General features: G+C 41.7%; 2 protein-coding genes and 1 long non-coding RNA gene across 8 annotated transcripts in view; 2 read left to right on the top strand and 1 right to left on the bottom strand.

Moving 5' to 3' along the window:
- SPTBN5 (spectrin beta, non-erythrocytic 5) overlaps positions 1–13,190 on the top strand; it is a 95,749-nt gene extending 82,559 nt beyond the window's left edge. Inside the window, exons 58-70 of the mRNA XM_086894261.1 lie at positions 580–774; positions 1,914–2,069; positions 2,604–2,821; positions 4,447–4,636; positions 5,368–5,544; positions 6,482–6,586; positions 7,587–8,207; positions 9,176–9,247; positions 10,846–10,932; positions 11,325–11,416; positions 11,586–11,671; positions 12,154–12,289; positions 12,865–13,190. Of these exons, the coding sequence (XP_086750387.1) occupies positions 580–774; positions 1,914–2,069; positions 2,604–2,821; positions 4,447–4,636; positions 5,368–5,544; positions 6,482–6,586; positions 7,587–8,207; positions 9,176–9,247; positions 10,846–10,932; positions 11,325–11,416; positions 11,586–11,671; positions 12,154–12,289; positions 12,865–13,039 (2,310 nt within the window). The 3' untranslated portion in view covers positions 13,040–13,190. The remainder of the gene's footprint in view (positions 1–579; positions 775–1,913; positions 2,070–2,603; positions 2,822–4,446; positions 4,637–5,367; positions 5,545–6,481; positions 6,587–7,586; positions 8,208–9,175; positions 9,248–10,845; positions 10,933–11,324; positions 11,417–11,585; positions 11,672–12,153; positions 12,290–12,864) is intronic.
- Positions 13,191–14,582: 1,392 nt separating this feature from the next.
- The window catches only part of PLA2G4B (phospholipase A2 group IVB), a 43,858-nt gene continuing 36,584 nt past the window's right edge, over positions 14,583–21,856 (bottom strand). For all 6 annotated transcript variants that reach the window (XR_015288372.1, XM_086894264.1, XM_086894266.1 and 3 more), the window contains 3 exons: positions 20,988–21,154; positions 20,293–20,479; positions 14,583–18,116 (listed from right to left, as the gene is read on the bottom strand). Coding sequence is in view for 5 of the 6 variants with exons in the window: in XM_086894264.1 (XP_086750390.1) it covers positions 17,878–18,116; positions 20,293–20,479; positions 20,988–21,154 (593 nt within the window). In the remaining variant the exon portion in view is untranslated. The remainder of the gene's footprint in view (positions 18,117–20,292; positions 20,480–20,987; positions 21,155–21,856) is intronic.
- LOC147652577 (uncharacterized) lies at positions 19,423–21,020 on the top strand. Its single transcript, XR_015288374.1, has 2 exons — positions 19,423–19,530; positions 19,969–21,020. It is a non-coding gene; the product is annotated as an uncharacterized LOC147652577 (long non-coding RNA).

The raw sequence follows: 21,856 nt of genomic DNA, 5'->3' as shown, positions 1-21,856 counted from the left end.
CTACAGCAAGAACTCAGACTGGTTTCTGTCTGCTTTGACAGGGTCACTGAAGCAGCATCCTCCAACAGAAAATTAGATGTATCAGAAAATTAGCTTTTCTTGGGATAAGGTGAAGTCAGCACACTTCATTGCTTGCCCTGCTCATAAATTTGACAGGACCTAAAAAATTTTATGGTCAAAAACACTGGGCTGCAGCATTCATATTTCTTGCTGCTGATTTCAAGGATAAATTTCTCCTTGAGGCACACAGTGCAGAGAGGTATAATTAGTAGTGTCCACTCCTCCTAGGAACCACAGCATATGTAAACAAGTTTTGTTCATTAGCTTTTGATCTGGGCAACTTCTGCTTGACAGGATGCGGTTCATTTTACCGAGTGACATAGAATGTTAAATGATCAAGACAACAGGATGTCTTCTTCTGACTCCAGATCATTTGGATTTATCAAATGATTTGCACTTGTAGATTGTAGTACATAGCTTTTGTGTTATACAGAGCAGAGAAAGTGATTCCTTCTGTCTCTCTCATGGAGGTAGGCAGAAATTCTTTTATCTAAATCTGTGTTCCAATTTATTCTGCAGGTGCTGGAGAAAAAGTTTAAAGATTTTGTAAATGAGATGAAACCTCTGGGTCATTCCAAAGTTGCCTCCTTAAATGAGTTAGCATCTAAACTGGATAAGGAAGGCCACAGCAAGATGGATGTCATCCAGAAGAGAGCTAAGCAAATCAATGAAACGTGGGAGACACTATGCAATGCCATTCAGCTAAGGACAGAGGTAGGAAACACATGAAAAACAGGGGCATTGATTTCCCTGCAGTCTCCCATGTCCTTTCTTTCCCAAACCAGTGCATTGCTCACGTTGGAACACAAGGTTTACAGAGGCAATGAGTATATTTTGTTCAATTTTTTTCTAGAGTCATTTCCCTTTACAGCCACTGCTTACCCTGCTCCTAGCAAGGCTTATACTTGAAAGATGTTTATCAGCTAGGAGTAATTGTTCTCCTTAATTCACTGCTAACTCCAGTTTCCTGAAAAACAAAGCAAATCCAACAGTTTGCCACCACTAACAGGAGTCTGGCTCTGCCACTTATCAGTCTCGTTATGGAACTACCTAATTAACAGTTCGCTAAACATGATCAAAATTCTCCAGGTTTTTGCTGAATTAGCTACTTGAAATCACAGAATGTGTATGAAAGAGAATGTGATGGAGGACACAGAGCCAACCCCCTACTTTTAGGCAGCAGTTAGGTGTTAAATCTGCTCAGTCCCTCTCAGAAAACTGAAGTCACAGATACGTTTGGAAAAGCAGAGGTGACACACAGAACTCAATATTTTTGCTTGCTTTAAGGAGAATATAAAAGACCAGATGTCCTCAATCTTTTTTTTCTTTCACTACTGTTGCATGACCTGTTGCATAGGAGGTAGCTCGAGCCCACTATTTCCTGTTAGCAGAAATAAATGCATGACAACTGTTAATATGGAGTTTGACTATGAACTAGTATTGGAACATTTTTTTTAATCCTTTCAATTCAGAAAAGTATGATTTTTTTCTCAATTCCTTTTATTTTCACTTTTTGCAGTGTAGACCTTTATTTTAAGAAGTATTTTAAGACAATTTCCGTGAGATAGAGAGCTACTTTTGGAGGGGAATTCATTCTCTGCGTTTTGAAAATTCCTCTCATGTAGGGATAAATTACTCTTCGGAGACTTCTGTTTCTTTCCATTGTCCAACAGAACTTGGGGAAATTAGGTTAACACCTCACTTTCAGATGACTTAATGGGGAAGATGTTTCATTTCCTCTCAAAAGCCCCAGTCATTTTGTACTGCATTATGACATATTAGGGTTACCTTTTTTCATGTTGTAGACACAAAATGCTGTAGAGTATTACCATTAAATTACTTCTTTATCCCAGAACCTAATAGCAGCCCATGAAGTTCACCAGTATGACCACGATGTGGATGAAGTAAAGGGCTGGATGCAGGAGAAAGAAGCAGTGGTGGATATAGAAGATTATGGATATGATCTTCCAGGTGTACAGACACTTCTCAGCCATCTTGAGGGAGTAGAGGTAAGAGGATCTGTGATGAAGCAGCAGCAGAAAAGCTTAGGTGGAAAAAAAAAAGGAGACTGACTCTTGACTAGTGCCTCTCAAGGGCCTTGCTTGCAAGACAAATTTATTGCACCCTTAAATATTCTTTGTGCCTCACAAAGAAGAGGGCCTTCTCCTCCTGCTTTTAACATTGGGATGTTATATTATATTATTAATGCTTTTGCTTTTTATTGTATTATTAATGCTTTGGCTTTGAAGGATGAACTTCTCTTCTAAAATCTACTCTAAGCTGTTATTATAATTGCAAAGGTGACAGCTGAACTATAGGAAACTTCAGCTCCACATTCACCAAAAGAATCTGTCTCATGTCTAAAGAAGTTTCTTTTATGTTTGATGGTGAATAGGGCATTACAGGAAAACTGAGAGGCATTCATATTTCCAGCCTCTGTACAGCCAGAGGGTAGAAAATATATGCATCATCGTTAAATCCACTTTTGATAGAACTAAGCAGTGACTTGTTCTTACAATCCAATGACTCTGTCTCCATTCCAGAGAGATCTAGGAGTCATCATGAAAGAGCTGGAATGGATCCGAGGAGACGCTTGGCACCTCAGCCGCACATACCCTCAAGTGAAGGAAAACATCATGGAGAGACTCACAGATGTGGATGAGTGCTGGGAAAACTTGGACAAAAAGTTTCTGGAGAGGAAGGCAAGACTGAGCCAGGCAGAACAAGTCCAGCTCTATTTCAATGACTGCAGGGAGCTGATGTACGTGTAGGCCCCTTGAGTTTGGCAGTGGGCCTTATTTCTCGTCTTTCCCATACAGGATTTTCTAAATTATAGCTTTTACTTATTTGATTCCTGCCACAGGTGCTCTGCAGCTTGCTTTGAAATCTCTTTGAATAATAATCCATGGTATCTCCTCAACAGCACTTCACAGAATTTACCAGATATCAGAGGTGACCATAATGCCCCAGCACAGGGCATCATACACATCCTTTGTGTATGACAAAGGCACTTTTTTGGACTAATTCCTAAACAGTCCTGGAGAATTCCATCCCTGTGGATAAATTTGGTCATTTCACAATTCCAGTTCAAAATACTGTTTGATTCTGTAGGAGGACAGGGTTAGATAGTGAAGTAATTTGTACACCTGCATAGACACCAGTGCCCCTTTTTCTCAGAGTAAAAGCAACTGCATTAAAGATAATCTCCTAGAATAAGTAATGAAAAAGTTCACCTATGACAGGAGTAGAAATAGAGAGACAGTGAAATGGTTACCACTGACTATTGGACATTTACTATGCTAAGGGATAGATTCTGAGCTCAGGTAAATCATGCAATAGTTTGTGCCAGTTGAGAGTTACGGAGTAGAAAATGTTTCGTAAGAAGTATCTATCAATATGCTTCTTTCCATGAGTGCTCTTTGTGCATATGAAGTACTTTCATGTATGGTGGTAAGGTTTTGATGGGCATCTGAAAGCCTCTGTGTTCCTTTACAATGTATAAAATATTGTTAAATTGTGTAGCCTGGGCAATTGCAATTATTTCTTTCTCATAATTTGAATGCAGAATGCTTCAGTACGTACAGATCTACATCTGTATTTTTAATAGGCTCTGTATGGAAACAGCACTGGGAATATTATAAATCCCCCAGATGTTTGAGTAAACTTTCATCAATGCATTTGTATATTGCTATGGTTTAACCTCCCAGTCAGCAGCTAAGTACTTCCACAGCCAAGCCACTCACTCCCTTAGGTTCACAGTAGGATGGGGAAGAGGATCAGAAATTAAAAACAAGCAAACAAACCAAAAAACCAACTAATTTGTTGAGATAAGAACACTCTAGCAATTAAAAAAAAAAAAAAAGTAAAACATAATAGTACTAATGATGAAAAAAAAAGAAAAATAACCCTTCTTAAAACTATTGATGAACAATACAATTATTCATCACTCACTCACTGGTTCCCAGCCATTGGTCCCTGCTGGCCAGTTCCCCCCAGTTTATATACTGGGTATGATGTTCTATGGTGTGGTCAGAGCTGACCCTCTGGCCAGTTTGGGTCAGCTGTCCTGGCCATTTTCACCCCTGCCCAGCTGCTCCTGCACCTCCTCACTGAGAGAGCCTGGGAAACAGAAAATTCCTTGGCTTAGGGTAAGCTCTACCCAGCAACAGCCAAAACAGTGTGTTGTCAACATTATTCTCGTACTAAATCCCAAACTCAGCACTGTACCAGTTACTAAGAACAGAATTAACTCTAATCAATATTAATACCTTTTGCGAGCAAATGAAAGTCTGTATACATGTATCCACAGCCGTGGGATATGTGCATTCCCAAATTTCCAACAGATTCAGATTCTTCTCCTTTTTACCCTTTGTCTGTGTTCTGTAGGGCCTGGGCCAATGAGATGCATGCTCTGGTGATATCTGAGGAACTGGCAAACGATGTCCTGGGAGCAGAACTGCTCATCAAGCGCCATGAGGAATACAAGCGTGAGATAGAGAAACAGTGGCTGAAATATGAAGAAATGCAGCGGGCAGGAGGTGACCTGATGAAGAATGGACATTTCATGTCTGAAGAGGTGTGTTGAAGAGTTATATATTTTACAAGCAAGAGTGAACAAAGACATGAAACAGACAGAAGGTGCAGCTTTGTCTCTCGGAAGAACTGAACAGGACGATCAGGTTCTTTACTATTAAAAGCTATGTAGTTCATGTGACACATAGAAAAAGAAAACACATTTTAAAGTTCTTATGCTACATCACAATGTAATTCCTCAGAAATGTCCAAAGGCGCAAGAATGTTAAAATTTCTGTGATTTCATTATCTGTGTGTCTTTAGACTTTGCCCAAGACATTGTCTGTAGATCCAGAGATCACACCAACAAAACCATCTTCAGAATTTATGCAGGATTATATTATTTCTGTTGTAGAAAGAACAAGACAACTTTCCACAGTTGAAGTCTCTCCATTGTTGCCTTGACCTAAGTGCATGCATTTGCTGAATCTTCTGGTTCTCACTAACTTTATAGTACAAGTTGCCTGGGTATAAATTTTGGGAATTCATATGGCAGAATATTTGTCATACAATATGTGGAATATGCCTAAAGTTGTATTATCTAGCTACACAATTTAAATGCTAAATTAATTCAAGTAGGAAAAAAAGAGGACTCAGATATCTTTTCTAAATTATGCTAACACCACAAAATTTTCAAGAAGTCATCCTCTAAATCATGAGGGCAGATAATTGACTGTCATGTGAAAGTCTGATTGGATTTTTCAGCTCCTGGCATTACATGTATTATTTTTCTAGATTGAAGAAAAACTGTTAGAGCTGTCAGAGCTGATGAAGAAGGTAAAGGAGAGCTGGGACATGAGGAAAGTACTATATGAAGAAAATTGGGAGATCCAATTGCTCCGCAGAGAGCTGGAACAAGCAGAAGCGTGGCTGGCTGCCAAGGAGAGCTTTCTTTCAGATCCCTCCTATGGGGTGAGTAACAACCATGCAGCATTACTGAGCACTCTGTGCCCCTTAGCACATGCAGAGGGCCTGGTTCATGCATCAGCTCAGGCCTGAAATTAATCACAATCTCAAAAACAAAGTGCCCTCAAGATTAGAAAAGGCAGGAGCCCTGTCCTCTTGCAGAAGTGAGCCCAGGGCAGTTGCTGCATTTGACATGGTGATGGGCTCCTGGAAGTGGTGGCTTCCAGGGGATGGTAGAAATCTTGTCAGATCATTTTTTCACATAACTCGCAGAAGGTTCAACCTTCCGTGTCTTACTGAGAGCTTTTTTCAAAAGGAAGAAAGGGTTTTCCCCACCTTGTATGGGGAAAAAAGGGGCTTTTCCCACATTTTTCTTCCCATTAAGTGGTAAAATGTTCTACACAGGCAGCCTGATATCTGGCTTGTAAATTCCTTTTTACATACCAGCATCCATATTTTTGTTTATTTTGTTGGGTTTTTTCCCTCATTGTAGACTGTCTTCTGACAATTTATAAGATTGGAAAACTAAGTCATAAATTTGGGTATCACAAACTAAGCAGAGGACATGGAAGAAGTCTCTTCTGTAGCAGGGCAGGAAGAAACTCTGCATCTAGCACAAGCTAGAGTCCAAGTACTCAATCTGTACATAAACAGTTCTAGCTGGAAGCCATGGTACTACACAGCCTTGCAGAAAAGGGAAGGCTGGTACTTGAGCTCTTTCTCTCCTACACAGCAGACAGACTGCAAGATACAGACCTTTTTTAAAAATGTAGATTCAGATTTTTTCATACATCAACAGGGGTTTAGACATCCAGTTACAAAATTTTCAGAATCCTCACATGGCCAAATAGAATGGATCAGAATAGATCTGAAAATCTTAGGCATAATGGCTTCTTAATGGACTTGATTTTGGACTTCTGTATGTGGTAATTTTTCCATTTAGGATTCAGTGTCTGAAGTAGAGGAATTACTGAAGAAACACCATGAGTTTGAGAAGATGCTTGCAGCACAGGAGGAGAAATTTGCTCAGCTCAGCAGGAAAACTAAGGTGAGTATTGGGAGGCTGATGAGCTGTGCATGAAACAGGATGATGTGGGTCATGGATTGTTGGAATGTCACTCTGTGTAAGAGATGGGGCAAACGAGTAACCAAAGCTGAAATATTTCAGACACAGCAAGACCTGTATGTGGATCAAAAGAGATCAACTAGCTTGAAAAGGCTGTAGGGGAGAAGTGGAAATTTTCTTTTTCAGGACCAGCAAAAGGGGTGTGAGAAACAGGGCTATCCCTTGCAACACAGGTGGAGAGATTTTGCTTCATTCAGGATTTCAGTAGGGAGCTGGAGCCACGTGAAAGTGATAGAGGACAGCAAAGGGCCGAATATAAATGGAGACCAAGGCACAGATAGGCCTTTTTCATTCTGGCTTAAGATTTTTACAATGGACTGTGTTAAATACCAAAGATACTCAGTAGGCCTCTCAGATTCTCTTTCATTGTGGGGGAGGCTTTTTAAGTGATTTTCCTGAAATAACCAGAAAAACATAATGGTTGATTATAAGCTTGATTTTAAGCTTAAAATTGATCTCTCTTTTGTTCAGTGATTTTCAAATTGGCTAAGGGAAGGGACAAAGGCCTTTCCCTCCTCAATTTTCCATGACAACAACCCTGGATATTCAATGTTCTTACAGAAAACTTAAAGAAGCAGTGCCTCGAGAAAAGGACCACGGTTTTTCCTTAGCTTATTAAAAAAAAAAAACAAAAACAAAAAAAATCAGCCTCCAGAGAACTTAGTAAGGGCAGAATTCGCCATATTTGAGGTTACTGCTGTTACTATTCATGATTTGGGCAACAAAATAGTGCTCTAATAGCAGTTAGATTCAGATCTAACTCTAAGAATGCCAGTGGAAGTGCAGGCCTTAAGATTCAGTTCCAGGAGATATTTTATTTGAAAAACTGTTCCTGCTTAGAATAAAAAAAAAATAAAAATCTTAGGTAAGCATGAATGCACAAAGGTAATTAAAATAAAAAAGTAATACTGATGTCCTACAGAGAGAGACTAATCTTCTGAAACAAGTGGACACAGAAGAGAGTGAGCAGAAGGATAAAGGCAAAGTTGTACGAGTTCCTTCTCTGAAAAGAAAACCATCTGACAAAAGGAATGCACCACCAAAAGCGACAGAGATAAAGAGCACAGCGCCTCTGCCACCTGTGCCCACACACAGCGTGTCCTGGAAGGTCCCACTTGAAACGATTTTCTCCCCAGTTGAAAAATCTCCAACAAGGTTCCAAGAATTCACTTCCTTGGAAGTCCCTGAAGTGCTGAGCAGCAACAAAACAGAAATGAAAGCTGAGACAAGGCTCGGTGAGATTATCACTCCAGCTACACCAAAGATGGTAGGCCCACAGGCTGCATCTTTGGAAAGACACGGTTCTTCAGGTTCTCCTTTATCTCCTACTCCTATAAGCCAGCAACACAGCAGCAATTTGTCAGAATCACAAGCCACAGACTGCATATCTCCTCAGGAAAAAGGTGCTATAGGCTCCTCTTTCCCCAACCTGCAGACCAAACTAACAGCAGCACCACCCGAGCCTGGACAAAGGTCACTAGATAACTCACCAAACTTACTGCTGTCTAGCTCCTCTTGGGAGAGATTAAAGAATACATCTTTGGTAAGTCCCAGGAATTTCTGGTTCTCTCCTCACAAAACCACTATCATGTGCTAGCTTAAGAAAGGCAATAACAGGAAGTTCTGTGTGAAAGTCACAAAGAGTACCATAGAGTGGGCATTCTGGTGGGTACACTCCTGGATTCAAACAAGAAGCATTTTATGTGCCTTTGCAATTCAAACACTTTTCCACAAAGACAGTTGACTTAAGCTGCTATGTACAGCTTTAAACTACTTTTAATTTGCTAAGCTTTATAGCCTAGGTCTTAACAGCTATATTGGCTCCTGTTTTTCTTTTCCTGAACTAGAGGCTATTCCTGCTGCTGAACACTCAGCAGAGCACTTAAAAACAGATGGTGTCTCACAAAGAGGATGATTTACCTACACCCTCTGTGTGAGGTGGCAGTGCTTAGTGTCCACCCATTTAGTAGTCAAAGAGAGGCAGGACTCCATGGCACACTTGTCAAAGAGCTGACCAGGTGCAAGACTAGAACCAACAACTCCTGCTTGCTTGTCCTGGCAGGAAATTCACTGTTAACTCATTGGCAGGTAAAATTGTTTCCTTTTGCTTCTCTGCTCTTGAGAGGAACACATCTCACATACCCAAGAGTACCAGTACTATACATTGGTGTAACTCAATAATTGTGGAGGTGGTATGGATAACTCAAACAATTTAAGTTGTAAAATGTATGTAATAATATAAAAACAGTGTTAGTTAATTATCACACTATGATAGAGCAGATTTCATAAGTAAATTTTTCGAGAAGGATTTGAATTATCTTTGTTTAGGTGGTTTATCAAAGATAGAACTGCAACCTAGTGAGGATTTCCAGCTGTGCTGTCAATGTAAAGGATAGAGGAACCAGAGGCCAGTTTCTTTGCATGGAGTTTACCTAGAAAAGACCTTCAGAAATTTAGCATAGGCCTAAGGGCCATTTTAAAGTTAAGTAGCAATGTTCTTGTATGTCTCAGGTTTCTGCAAGTCTCCAGAACATGGAGGGTTTCCTAGAGAAGCGAGACCAGCTCCTTCCACGAAGACAACAGGTAGAAATAAATACCATCACTCTGGGTTATTTTATTTTCCCTTGAGTTATAGTCCAGATCTGGTCTGACTTCTTCAGGATAAGCTCTTGCTGAAGAGGAGCTCAGTAGTGCAGGTTTTCTTCAGCTATCCCTAAAATGCATGAGGAAGTGTCTCGTGGCTTTGGCAGTATCTGATCTCTCAGAAAAAGAGACAATGGAATTGTTACCTCTCATGGGAATCATGCAGAACAGGGTCTGTCTACAGTTAATGGATTTGTATACCAGAATCTAGGTTGTATAAACATGTTAATTACAGTTTCTTAATTATAAACAATATATCAACTGGTTTCAATATATCAACTGAATTGGGGGAAAAAAACCCAAATGAAACAACAACAACAAAAAAAAAAAAACAAACACAACAACCAGAAAAAAAACCATCACACCACAAAAAAACCTAAAGCTTTATGATCCTGTAACAACTTGTGATAATTTGTCAGCAGTGGAAGCCCTCGGTCTCATGCTCCCAATATTTGTAATTTCTCACTGTGCTAGAACAGAATTAAGGTTCTGTTTATCTTTGAAGAATTAGTTTGTTAAATACAGGTTTGAATAAAATGGAAAACTAAATTCTTATCCTGGGAAATAATACTGCTTCAAGTTAGTAGCATAACGATCACAACAGGCCAGGAAATTTTCTAACATTCACCAACAATCTGCAGATATCAATGTTGGCTGAGTGTTTGCACATAAACAAGATTATTATTATTATGATAGACAGATATTATGTCTTGGATTATTTGTCCCATAGAATATTTCCTCTGAAATTTTAAACTTGAAATACCTCTTTTAAAAAGTGAATCTGGTACGGACTCCATCTTCTGGAAGAGAAATCTAGTTTTTCTTCATTTCTGGGCACACAGAATTTAGTGTTCAGGGATAGTGAACTTCCATATTACCCAAGAAGAAAAGCTATGACTTATCCTCCTCAGAACTGTTTCCTTCCTTCTCTCTGAATGACCAAATTGTCAACTTTATTCACTGGCATAATAAAATATGACTAGAAGTTAAGGGTCCTTCACCAAGAAGAATCTCATGGCACTAGGCTAAGTTTCCGTGATACATAGTTGGGGGTTTGAAATACCTGGTGCTTTTGCACATTGTTCAGTAGCATTCCACTGGGGTTAGTTGAGTAAATGAAGAAGAATTCAGCATCCACATTAGATAGTAACAACACACTTGATAAAATTAACCTGTGACTAGCAGGCAGGGTCCAGTGTTACAGCTAGGGAAAAATGTGGAGTTTTAGTGGCCAAAAGTTAAACAGAACTCTGATTAACCACCCTCAGTGATGTTACTGACCACATGGTGTAGAGCTTGCTTGAGCCAGGTTATGTCATTTTTTCAGTTCTGACTCATAGAGACCCTTTCTTGAATCACTCACACAGAAACTAGAGCAGGTTCTGTTTTTCTAAGAGATAACAATGACTCTGAGAACTTCTGTGATCATAATATCGACAGATCCTGGGTTTCTGCGGTAGTTGCATGTGAAAGATTTCACTATTCCTATAAAATATTTACTTCAGAACTGAATTTTATTACCATTTCTATTCATGTAGCCACACTCGAGGTCTTGGAACTCCTTCTATGTAAAACTTGATGGATTAAAGCTTGACTTCTATAATGATGACAAAGAAGCAACTAAGGTAATTTAGTTTTTTAATCTTCTTAGCAAACTTTGTATCTACATATGTAAAAATTAGTTTGAAAATGTCACCTTTGGTTTGGGGCTGGGGTGATCAGCGTCAACTGATTGAAAATTCAGCAGTTTTTCAACTGATACAACCAAAACCAGACTGATAAGCTTCCAGAAGTTTTCAAAGATACTTCTTTTAAGGTACATCTTATTCAAGGATTGTCTTCAAGATATAATGCCATCATCCTTGGTTCCTCTGTGGCTTATCCTATTCAGTGATCTTAGAATTAAAGTTAGAAGCATGAAGAGACGGGTGTGTAGACTGCCTGCAGGTTAATATGGAATTGAATCCTAGCAGAAAGGATACAGAAGACATTTTATTTTAATTTTATCCCCCTTCAGAATGTATCCACAGTCCTGTCCCTCAACATTTCTGGTGCCAAATGTGAGAGGCTGGTGAATTACACCAGGAAAGAGAACGCCTTCATGCTGAGGTGAGTCTTACAGAGAAGGGCATGAGTAAAAGCCTGTGCAGCTCCCTGCCCACAGTCACCTAAGGCTGTGTGCTGTTAGGAGGCACAACTGAAGTGTCTCACACTCACAAGCACAGAAGGTATAAGGCAAAACTGACTAGAATTCACCTTTTTATGTCCTTATTTACAGGCTTATAGATGGGGCAGAGTATTTCTTTGCAGCACCTTCTCAGACACTGATGGAGGACTGGCTGCAATCACTACAGAATAATATAGGTATGTTCTCACTTTCTTCAAGAATGAGCTGTGCTTTTAGCAAGTGATGGTAAGAGAAAGAGAAGAGAATGACAAGATGTCCTTTGTTTGGGCCATTCCGAGCCATCCTTTTTGGCTCTGTTAGAAAGCAATACACAAGTCACCTTCTACCTTGTGATGTAGTGACCTGGCAGAGAAAAGCAGTCCAGGGTGACTTGCAAAGCAGTCTTTCAGTTGTACTGTGGCCAACCAATCAGGTTATTCCCTGACAGGGGCATGGGGCTGTTTTCATCCTCTTATTAAGGAGCTACTTTGGATTTGATCAACAGCTTTTCTTCTGAATCTACATCTCTTCTGGACATCCCTCTACATAGTGGCTTACTGGGAAGGAAGACATAGCATAATTATAACTATGATGGTCAGAGAAAATTGTTATGGACCCAGAGGTAGCAAACTCTGCCTTTAATGTTACTTTTTTTTTGCTGTTTTTTTTGACTCTGTAGGACACAGTAACAGATCCCATTCTACAGTGATGGTGCAAAGTTTCATTTCAAACACAGAGACCTCCCCGAAAAGAGTGTGGGACTTTCCAGACAGGGACTCTGCTGAAAGACTAACCAGCAAAAGCTCACTCCTGAGGTACGGGCTCTGTGCCACAAAGCTGAACAGATGTCAGTGCTGTTCGTGCTCAGGTAGCTGTCACCTACAAAGAGACTGCCCTGAAGTCAAAAATTCCTGCTCCTCTGTCACTAAGGTGGCCAGCAGGAGCAAGGCAGTGATTGTCCCCCCGTACTTGGCACTGGTGAGGCAACACCTCTAGTGCTGTGTTCAGCTGTGAACCACTCACTTCAAGAAAACTGGAGCATATCCAGAGAAGAGCAATGAAGCTGGAGAAGGGTCTGCAGAGCAACAGGTTCTCCTACCAGGAGAGGCTGAGGGAGCTGGGGTCGTTGAGACTGGGAAAAGGAGGCTCAGGGGAGACACAGACAAGGAAAACACAACCACAGCTGAATTCAGAAACCTGGCCTGTTTAAATCAATTTTTCTTGCATTTGGAGTCCATACAAATCTTACAGGCTATGACGTGAAATCTGGTCCCACAGCTGGGCAGACTTTTGCTGCTGAGCTAGACACTTAATGAGTCCTTACATATACAAAGAGTCTTAAACTCCTCTAGATTATACCTGATTTTCTGATGATGCGTTTTATTGATAGGAGAACACCTTCCTTCAAAATCAAACCAGAGAGAGAGTCTGCAGAATTCTCCAGAGATCTTGAGAAAGATGGACCTACCGTGACACAAGCCTCAATCACCACCCTAAGCCTAGAACAAAGTGGAAATAAAACAAAACTGCTTCCATCTCTACTAAAAGCAAGAATAGAAAAATGACATTTGAATTCCAGACAATTACAACTTAACTCAGACCTCTGGAAACATATTAAGATGTTTTAAGTTAATCACTTCCCTCTGAACTTTTAAAATTATGTATTTAATCTCATAAAATCTTTAAATATAATTAAACAGGATTGCATCTGGTATACTTTTGTGTGTACAACAAATCTGTAATTTGCCATTATCACCCAAGTGTTGTCTACTCCAAGGTACCAAAGGGCAGGGGGACCTTTAAGCCAGACTGCTCAAATTAAATAATTCTGTGAGATAGGAATGGGGAGCAGTGAGCAGAGCATGAGGTGCAAGCTGTGAGTTAACTACAGCCATGTGCAAGTATGGCTGATTGATTTGCATTTGCAGATACCAACAGAATAGATTGAAGAGGCTTGGGTGGTCTGTGCAGCCAAAGGTAACATTATACACTTCCTACAGTGCTTTGTGGTCTCCACAACCTTTTCTTTTTACAACACATTAACCAACAATTCTCTATTTGCCAATTCTTTCTGGATGAAGCTACCAGGAAAAAAAAAAGGCCTGAGGTGTTACTCATTTTTAATGGAATCTGAAACTTAAATAAGGCACAAACAATCAGTGTTTCTGTGTAAAAGGAGAAGAAAAGTAGGATAGCAAGGAGGAATTCTAGCCCCCAGACAGCAAGCTTCACATGCTAAGGTATGGTGCAATCATGGGGAATGTATATTTTTCCCCCTACTTACCTGTTTCTGAGCCAAAGAAAAATTTCCTAGCATGAAGCTGGAGAGAAATGCCATTTTTCCACCCAGGACAGTGTAGTGCCTGGCAGCTCTTCCCTGACATGTGGAAGCTAAAATTTCAAGTCCTTAACTCCTCTCACAAGGACTTCAGCCTTCATCCCTTTTTATGCAGTCTGAAGCATCCCTCTTGCTCTCTGCTTGCAGTCCTCTCCTCTGCACTGCTTCTCCAGGGGTATAGGCACTTTACACTGAGTTCATGTAAATACTGTATGGGCACATGCAACATCTAGAGTTTAAATTTGTGCTCAGTCTGATTCAGATCAGTCACAGGCATCAACAGGTGAGCTAATAATTTCTTTTTTTTTTTGGCTAGTCCATCTCTCTTCTCTGTTTACCCTAGCTAGATATGCTGCCTGTAATAAAAAATGAAAAAAAAACCAAGCCAGCACATCGAAGTAATGGGAAACTGATGCATTTCATCATTTTGACCATTTTTAACTGATTAAAAAAACCCCAAAACACCAAAACAGCTTCAGTATTTTAAGCTTACCATTTAATTGAAAAAATTTGCTATAGCTCAGTGCAGCTGCCTCCTTGCCACACCCTTTGCTATTCCACTGAAGGTTTTACCACAGGAGGGAGATTTTGTTCTAGGCTCTCCCTACCTTTGTAAACCAGATCTTCTCCCAGATTTCTTCCATTCAATCCTGAAACTAGTGAAGGTCCTGTGAAATTCCCAGCAGAGATTTAGCATAAGTAGCACTTATACACCCGGAAAAAAACTTGTCTTGTATTTAAGTGCATAAAGATTTTCATGGGTCTGGTGCTCCTTTGCAATATTTTATTTTTAATTAATGTATTATTAAACAGTTAAAAGACACAAGCAAGCAATTTCTATGAAGAGCAGCTAATAGTTAAAGTTTCATTTCTTTTGTGTTTGGCAGCAGATAGCAAACTCTGTGGGGGTTTTCCAGCAAAATGTTCATCAGAGAGCAGCAATCTGGGGTGCATTTCAGATGAGGTTTTCGGCAGGCATGCATTCATCTTCAGTGGTTAAGCACACACAACACCAGACCAGCAAGGCCTGGTTTATAAGTATGGCACGTGCCTTTTTTCAGTGAGACGTAGAGAGAAGCAGCTTTCTCCTGGAAGTGCCTGCTTTGGTTTGCATGTACTCTGTTCAGTCACAGCACAACATGTGGTACTACGCCAGGCAAGAATGGGGCCAAGAAAGCAAAACAAACCACAGCCTCTGAGGAACAACCACACAAATTTCAGAGGCCCTTGGATTCCATGTTTACCCTAAAGGGAACAAGGACCAGTCCTGAGCACAGGTCACTGATCAGCCTTATACTGAAACTTCACCTTAGATTTCTATGGTTTTGGGGCAGTGCAAGTCAGCATGCTCTGAACCAGAGCTCAGGAGGGCTTTGAGGAACAACCTGTGCCAGCCACCACTTCCCACAAGCTGCACGGACAAGACTGTGTGAAGTGTAGGTCCCTCCAACCTGCAGAGTTCTCCAGCAGCCTCTGTCCTCACAAACACCCTTCAGGTCCTCCTACTACACCAACAGGCCAGCAACACACACCTTCAATGTCACAGAATCATAGAATCATTTAGGTTGGAAAAGACATCTACAGCCATCCAGTCCTACTGTTAACCCAGCACTGCCACGTCCACCACTGAACTGTGTTCCCATGTGCTACACCCATATCACGCTACAAAACCAAAAAGGCAACCCAGATGAAACAAAAAGGCACTCTGATGGGCAATGATACAGCCCTCGCATAACTTCAGGCTCTGAAATGCAAAAATATATTTGAAAAAGCTATTATCATTTAAGGCTACAGAGGTACCACATGCCTGTCTGTGCCTTTGGCTGCAAGATTACATAGCAGTTCCCAACCTGACTTTAAGTGTTGGCAAAACCTCTGGTGACAGCTCTCCCAGCAGAGTCACACCACCTTCCCCACCCTCAGCTCTCTCCCCACCACCCTGCTTCCCTCCCTTTGTAACAGGATTTAACAGTCCCTCAGAACAGTAACTCCCCACCAGCTGTGGGTTATCCTAAAACCTTGTGGTTTTGTGGCTCCTTCACATTTTACCAGGTCTTTCTGTTTGTATTAGCAGCACTGTGAATGCACCAAACATGCCCCAATTATTAGTCTGTGGGGCATTTTGAGAGACCAAATTTTCTCAGTGTGGCTGAGCCACCTCGCTGCTGGGGACGTGCTGCCAAGGTTCACAAGGATTACAGATTGTTCTCTGTATCCCACGAACACAACAGGGATATCTTTTTGCAGCAGCAGAGCTTTCTAGGACCAGCCAGAGGAGAATGGAAATGGTGCACACCCTGTACCATGTGGGTTTGTATGTGCTACTCAGTGCTGTGCCAGGACATGCTGCTCTCCTGTGCAAAGGTAGCAGATCCAGCTGGATCAATTCTCAACTCAAAATGGCTCTTTATGTTTTGTCTTGCAGCCAGTATCTGATTAGTTCTTAACTTCTCATGATCTGAATCCCAAAGTACAGTTGCATTCCAGCTGTTAAGGCTCCTCAGTTCTGGGTGATACTCCTTAGCTCAGCAAGTAATCATTGTACAAGAAGCATTGCTGAGGCTTAGCCATTGCCATTGCAGCAGAAGCAGCACTTAGTAAATATAGGCTTCAGGCAATCGGGTCTTTTGTAAATGCTCTCCCTTTGAGCTTCAATATTGCCTGTGTATACCAAAATGACACACCCCTCTTCCTCATTCTTTGTCTGATTTTGGATTTCAAGTACAACTAATTCTAGATCTCAAGTAAATTTCCAACACAGAAGAAATATGTAAAGTTTTCCTTGGAAGTCCTGATGAATATGCTGTGTTTAGCATAAATAATCCAGAAGCAAGTCCAAATCCTTCAGTGTGAGGAAGTCTGCAAACTTCTGACTTCTGTGCAGCTCTGTTTTACATTGCTCAGCATCCTTCGCTATCATCTTCTTTAAGTAGTGGAGAGCTATAAAGATATTCCAAGCTTCTAGCTCAAGGCAGTCTCTCACTGCATTCCAAAGCAAATTAAAAGCAGGTGTCATTTTCCCAATATTTTCCACCAGCAAGGAGGAAAATGTGTGCTCTCTTTTATGTAGCACCTATTCAAAATACTTTGCCTGTGATGTTAGGGATAGAAGACGATAAAGGGAAAAATCTTCCGTGTGTGAAAGTACAATGGCTCTGCACTCTATTAGTGAATTATGTTGTCCTACATCCAGTTTACATCTGTGGGAGAACCAGCTTATGTCTCAGTCATGACCACTAAATTAAACGTACTTGAGTCTACGGCAACTATTCCTTTCAAGTTTCTTCTATGAAAAACTTGTTTCAGGCTCTTGACATTTTAATCAGTAAAGGCATTGCTGATATAAATCAATATGATCACTTGTGCTTTATGCAGAGCTTTTCCTCCAGCCAATCTCAAAAGAACTGTGCTCACTCACTGCTGCTACCACCCTCTCTCTTGAAATGTAGCCGCCCCCTTCATGGCAGTCTGGAGCAGCATTTCTGTGCCAAACTCTTGCAGGGGAATGGAAAAAAGGAGTAATTTCTAAATCAGCAAGGGGAATCGGCCAGACAGAGTGCAATTGTCCATACTGCAGTTTGGCCACTGTTCACATATATATGCCTGACTTCAAAGCTGAGCCCACCAATTCAGTGCAAATTCTAGTTGCTCAGCCTATCTGAAAATCTGGACATCACTGAATGCAAATGGCCAGGACTTGATCTGTAATGAAGTATTAAAAGGACACTGACAATGGGCTCAGAGTTGAAGGGACAGGCTCAGACAAAGAACTATCACCACCACCATATACTGTAACATCAAGGAGAGCCTGGGATGTCTCTGCTAACCAGGACCCTAATTTCTTAACAAGACCACAGTGTGAGGCTCTTGTGGGCTTAAATCTTGGGGGAAGGAGATAAAATATCCCTTTTGAAAGCTAGGAGCTTGAACACGGCAAGGTGAGAAATGTACAGGTTTCCTCAGTTTTCTGCAAATAATGAACACTGTGATGTGTTGTAACGTGAGTGTGATGTGTTGCAATGGGCTGCCATAGCCTTCAGTGGGGAACAGTGCAAAAAACCCAGTTTAGGGGTATCCAGAGTAGCTGGAGAAATTCCCAGTCCTTCTGCTTCTCCTTCGTTCTACAGCACTCCTGATTGCTTGGAGGAGCAGGTCTTTGTTATTGAGGATATTGTATTTGCTCAGGTTCACAAGTTTATCAAAATTTTCAGAGGAGTAGATTAGCCTAATGAGGTAGTACGGTGAGCAGTTGTTCTCCAGATTTACTTTGCCTTCTTCCATCTCCGAGTGACCACGCTTTACCCCTGCAGAGAAGGACAAAAGCCACCACAGTGAGATGAATCTGGAGTATTATGAGAAAGTGTTGTAGGGGACTGATCTACTTGGCAGGACCCACTATTAAAAACAGCCCTCGGGAAATACTGCAAACCCACTCCACAGCTTGAAAGAGCCATTCCTGGTCAATTTTCCCAGCTACTCCTCCTTCCCCTCCCGCTAAAACTCAAGTTTGGAAATCCCTCAGCAGAGCTGGCACAAATTCTTGCTTTCCTCCTTGTCCTGCCCCTGCAGACATCATTACTGAGCAGCACACCCATGGGTCCACATCCTTTCCCAAACCCTGTAAGCCTGATTTTCAGACAAAGACACACACCTGGAACACTTAAAATCCATGATCACTGCTGGATTAGTGGTGGCAAGTACATGTCTGCCAGCTAGAATGAGTGGACAGCCTAGTACATACAAGGAAGTCCTGTGATGCCAACCACACAGGGCTGCCTGCTGCAGAGTGCAGAGGGACCAGAGCATCCTACATAAGATCTCCAACCTGGCCTCAGGTTATGCCTCTTGGAATTGGCAACATCCATAGTCCCTGTTATGTCAATGTTTTTGCTTAAAAGGACCCCCTTATTACCTGCACCAAGGACTTTGGCAGTCTCATATTTATATTTCTACAAAATTTTTGGCTACATTTCTTTGCTGCTTTTTTTGTCTGTCTCCTTGCAGTCTGAACCAAATATGCCCAAAACACTAATGTAATGTGAGATGACTATCAGCAGGGCTACAAAAAGACTGCTGAGATATTCCTTATGATTTCAACCAGAACCTCATGAGAAAGACACAATAATTGTGCTTGAGACACTGCAGGTTTTAGTCTAACCTAGTGGTTTCTGAACAGCATGATGTCAGGGTGCTAGGCACAGGCCACCACCAGAAGTGGCTGAATTAAAAATATCCAATGTTGCTTCACTGAGCTTCACAATACTCAGAGATTTATATTATCTATGCTATCCACGTCCAGATAAAGCTGCATCTGCCTCATGCACACAAAAACATAGTTTGGAACTGCTGCACTGCAAATGGTGACTTCACAGGCTGAGTCCTTTCAGAATTTAAATAGTTAAAAATAAGAAAAATAAGTATCCACATTCCACAAGATGTCTCTCATCCCCCTAGAAACAACAAGCTCCACTGTTAAACCTGAAATCCATGAAAGCAGGTTGCCAAGGACCCCCTCCTCCAACCACCCACATCAGTTGCTGGTTGTCAGTTTGATGGATGAATCACCGACTGCTCAGAGACATTCAGGTGAGTGTCAAAGCTCACCAGTTTGGGCTTGGAGCACAGAGAACTGCCAACAGCTGCTCTGCTCTGCTCTGCAGCATGTCATCTATTTTTCATTCAGAGTGATTCCAAAATCTTCACCTGCTTTACCTGCAGGTAAAAGTACCTTTACTTTTTGCTGCTGTTCCCAAGTGCTCCCTCAGAGACTTCCATTTTGCTCTGATCCCACTTGGGGCCCCAGTAGAATTTTGGGTAAAGCTGGAAGAAGCTCCCCCTGGCACTTGAGCAGAGATAGCTGCACATCCCAGGCTGGCCCCACATCTCTCTGCTCTGTTCCAGCTTCTACTAAACACTAGATGTAGTCTCTCCCACCTGGGCATGCTCCCCCTGCCCAGGTCCTGTACCCAAGTCTCTATTCCTCAAAGCCTGGGAAGGAGGGTCCCTCTGCACCTTCCTCTCCACCACAGACAGCCTGACTGGGGAAGGCAGGGGTGTAGGGCCAACTCTGGGGCTTGATGGCCCAAGGGCCAGCTCCTGCTGCTTTCTAGCCCACCAGCAGGTCCTGAAGAGTCCCTTATCTCTCTGTTTTCACAGCTCTCTGCGTCGCTCTTTACTCCCCATCTTCCCAGTGCCAGAAAAACTCCAGCACTCTGCACATTCCTCTTGGCAGGACGTGGTGTCAGGCACAAGTGAGGAAGACCTGCAGCTCTGCTGCAAGGGACAGTGACATGAGCCATCTGCCACAGGCAGGGCTGGAAGAGGCAGTGTGGCACTGAGCTGCCCAGAACTGTGTCCTCTGCATTTCAAGAGGAGAGAAGCCAGCAGGAGTATGGAGGCTGCTCCTCTACCTGCCATGGGTGGACACGTAACACATGCCAGGGGTAGAGCGCAGGGCCCAGTTCTGTTGACTGCATTTACCTGGCTCCTTGAATTCCTTAAAGGTGTCATTCACCAAGGGAAAATGGATTACTATAGGTGCTCTGGGGTCCTCTGCATCCGCAAATATATAACATTCCTTTGGGTTCTTCTCTTCTTCTGGACTTAGCTCCACTTTGGGGAATGGGATATTTTGTATCTTGCAATACTTGTATGTCATCTCTAATTGCTGTGGACACAGAATGTCATGAAGTTAAAACTCTACGAAAAGAATCATGTTTGCTCAGGTATCCTGGAAATATTGAGGCATCTTAACCCATTCCCTAGAAACACTATGAAAAGAATGTCCAAAGTAGCCACAGTACAACCTTACTTTCGACTACCACCCAGCCTAAGTCAGACAGTGCCACTCATCACCCTATAATGTTTTCTACAAGCCCAAGTGAATGACCCAAAGTCACACTCAGAATTCATCATGACAGACCAGGAGAGGTCACAGGCATGTTCCAGCAAACTATTGTTACTGCAATTTTCTGAGGATTCTAGGAAGTATATGCTGTAATCCCCTACAGAAAAAAGAGCCTTACAGTTTCCATAGTTCCATTCTTGAAAGAAGTTTCTTTCCTCCTGCTTATATTCATGGTGATATATGATTAAGATTTAGACAGCCACTTACTTAAAAGTTTCAATAAGACAAATTATACTCTGCAAGGAGCAGAGTAAGTTAATCTTCTCACCTTGAACACATTCCCCAAACCATAATCAAGGGATATAATGACATCTACATTCCTCTCTGGCTTGAAAAGTGCCGCACCACTGGTGTTGATGAAATAGCCAACATCTATCAGACAAAGATATTTCTGCAGCGGTGTCAGATTGTTAGGGAAACCGTCCAGCACAGTGTCTGAAAAACAGGTTAATATAGTTAGTGGTGCATTTTTAGGAAAGGAGGAGTGAGTAATTCTGTCTGTGCTAAGAGGAGCTCCTTGGTCACCCTTAAGACCAGGGTCACCTCCCTCCACAATGTGAGCCCCCAAACACAGCCTCAGGAGCATGCCCTTCAAAGTGCACATCTGGGCACACCTGGCCTGTTTCCACATTCTCCCAGGCACACTCACAAAGGCAGGCAGGCTGTGGGGCAGCCAGACAGAGGACAGGTGAGACACAGACTCCACTGACCTCACAGCTGCTCTGGGGAGTCATTTTTCACAGACTTCAACAGATTTTTTTTTCCCCCCTAAGAACTGGGAAAAATGCAAACAACAAAAACAATTTCACAGTGTAGCAACATAACTAAGAAATGCAACACATCATTGCACTTTTGCATTGCTCTTTTTTTGCTTTTGCCTTCTCAGGGTTAGACTCCTCTCTCAGGTTGAAAAGTCTGACTTCAACTTGCTTTTAGTAATCTCCTATAAACTATAAGCCATGCTGTAAAAAAATACCACATCATGCATATGACATCAACTACCAACAGCTTAAAATACTGCTTGAATTAATTAAACCTCACATAAATGTCAAAAGGGGATTACACCAACTGGTAAGTTGAAATCTAAAGCCAGTTTTTGATAGCTAGCCTCTTACTTCTCTGCTAGGAGCCTCACCA

Source organism: Cyanistes caeruleus, chromosome 6 (genome assembly GCF_971803275.1).
Source record: "Cyanistes caeruleus chromosome 6, bCyaCae1.hap1.1, whole genome shotgun sequence".
Lineage (NCBI taxonomy): Eukaryota > Metazoa > Chordata > Aves > Passeriformes > Paridae > Cyanistes > Cyanistes caeruleus.
The sequence above is the reverse complement of the archived record's forward strand: the minus strand, read 5'-3'. Positions and strand labels throughout refer to the sequence as shown.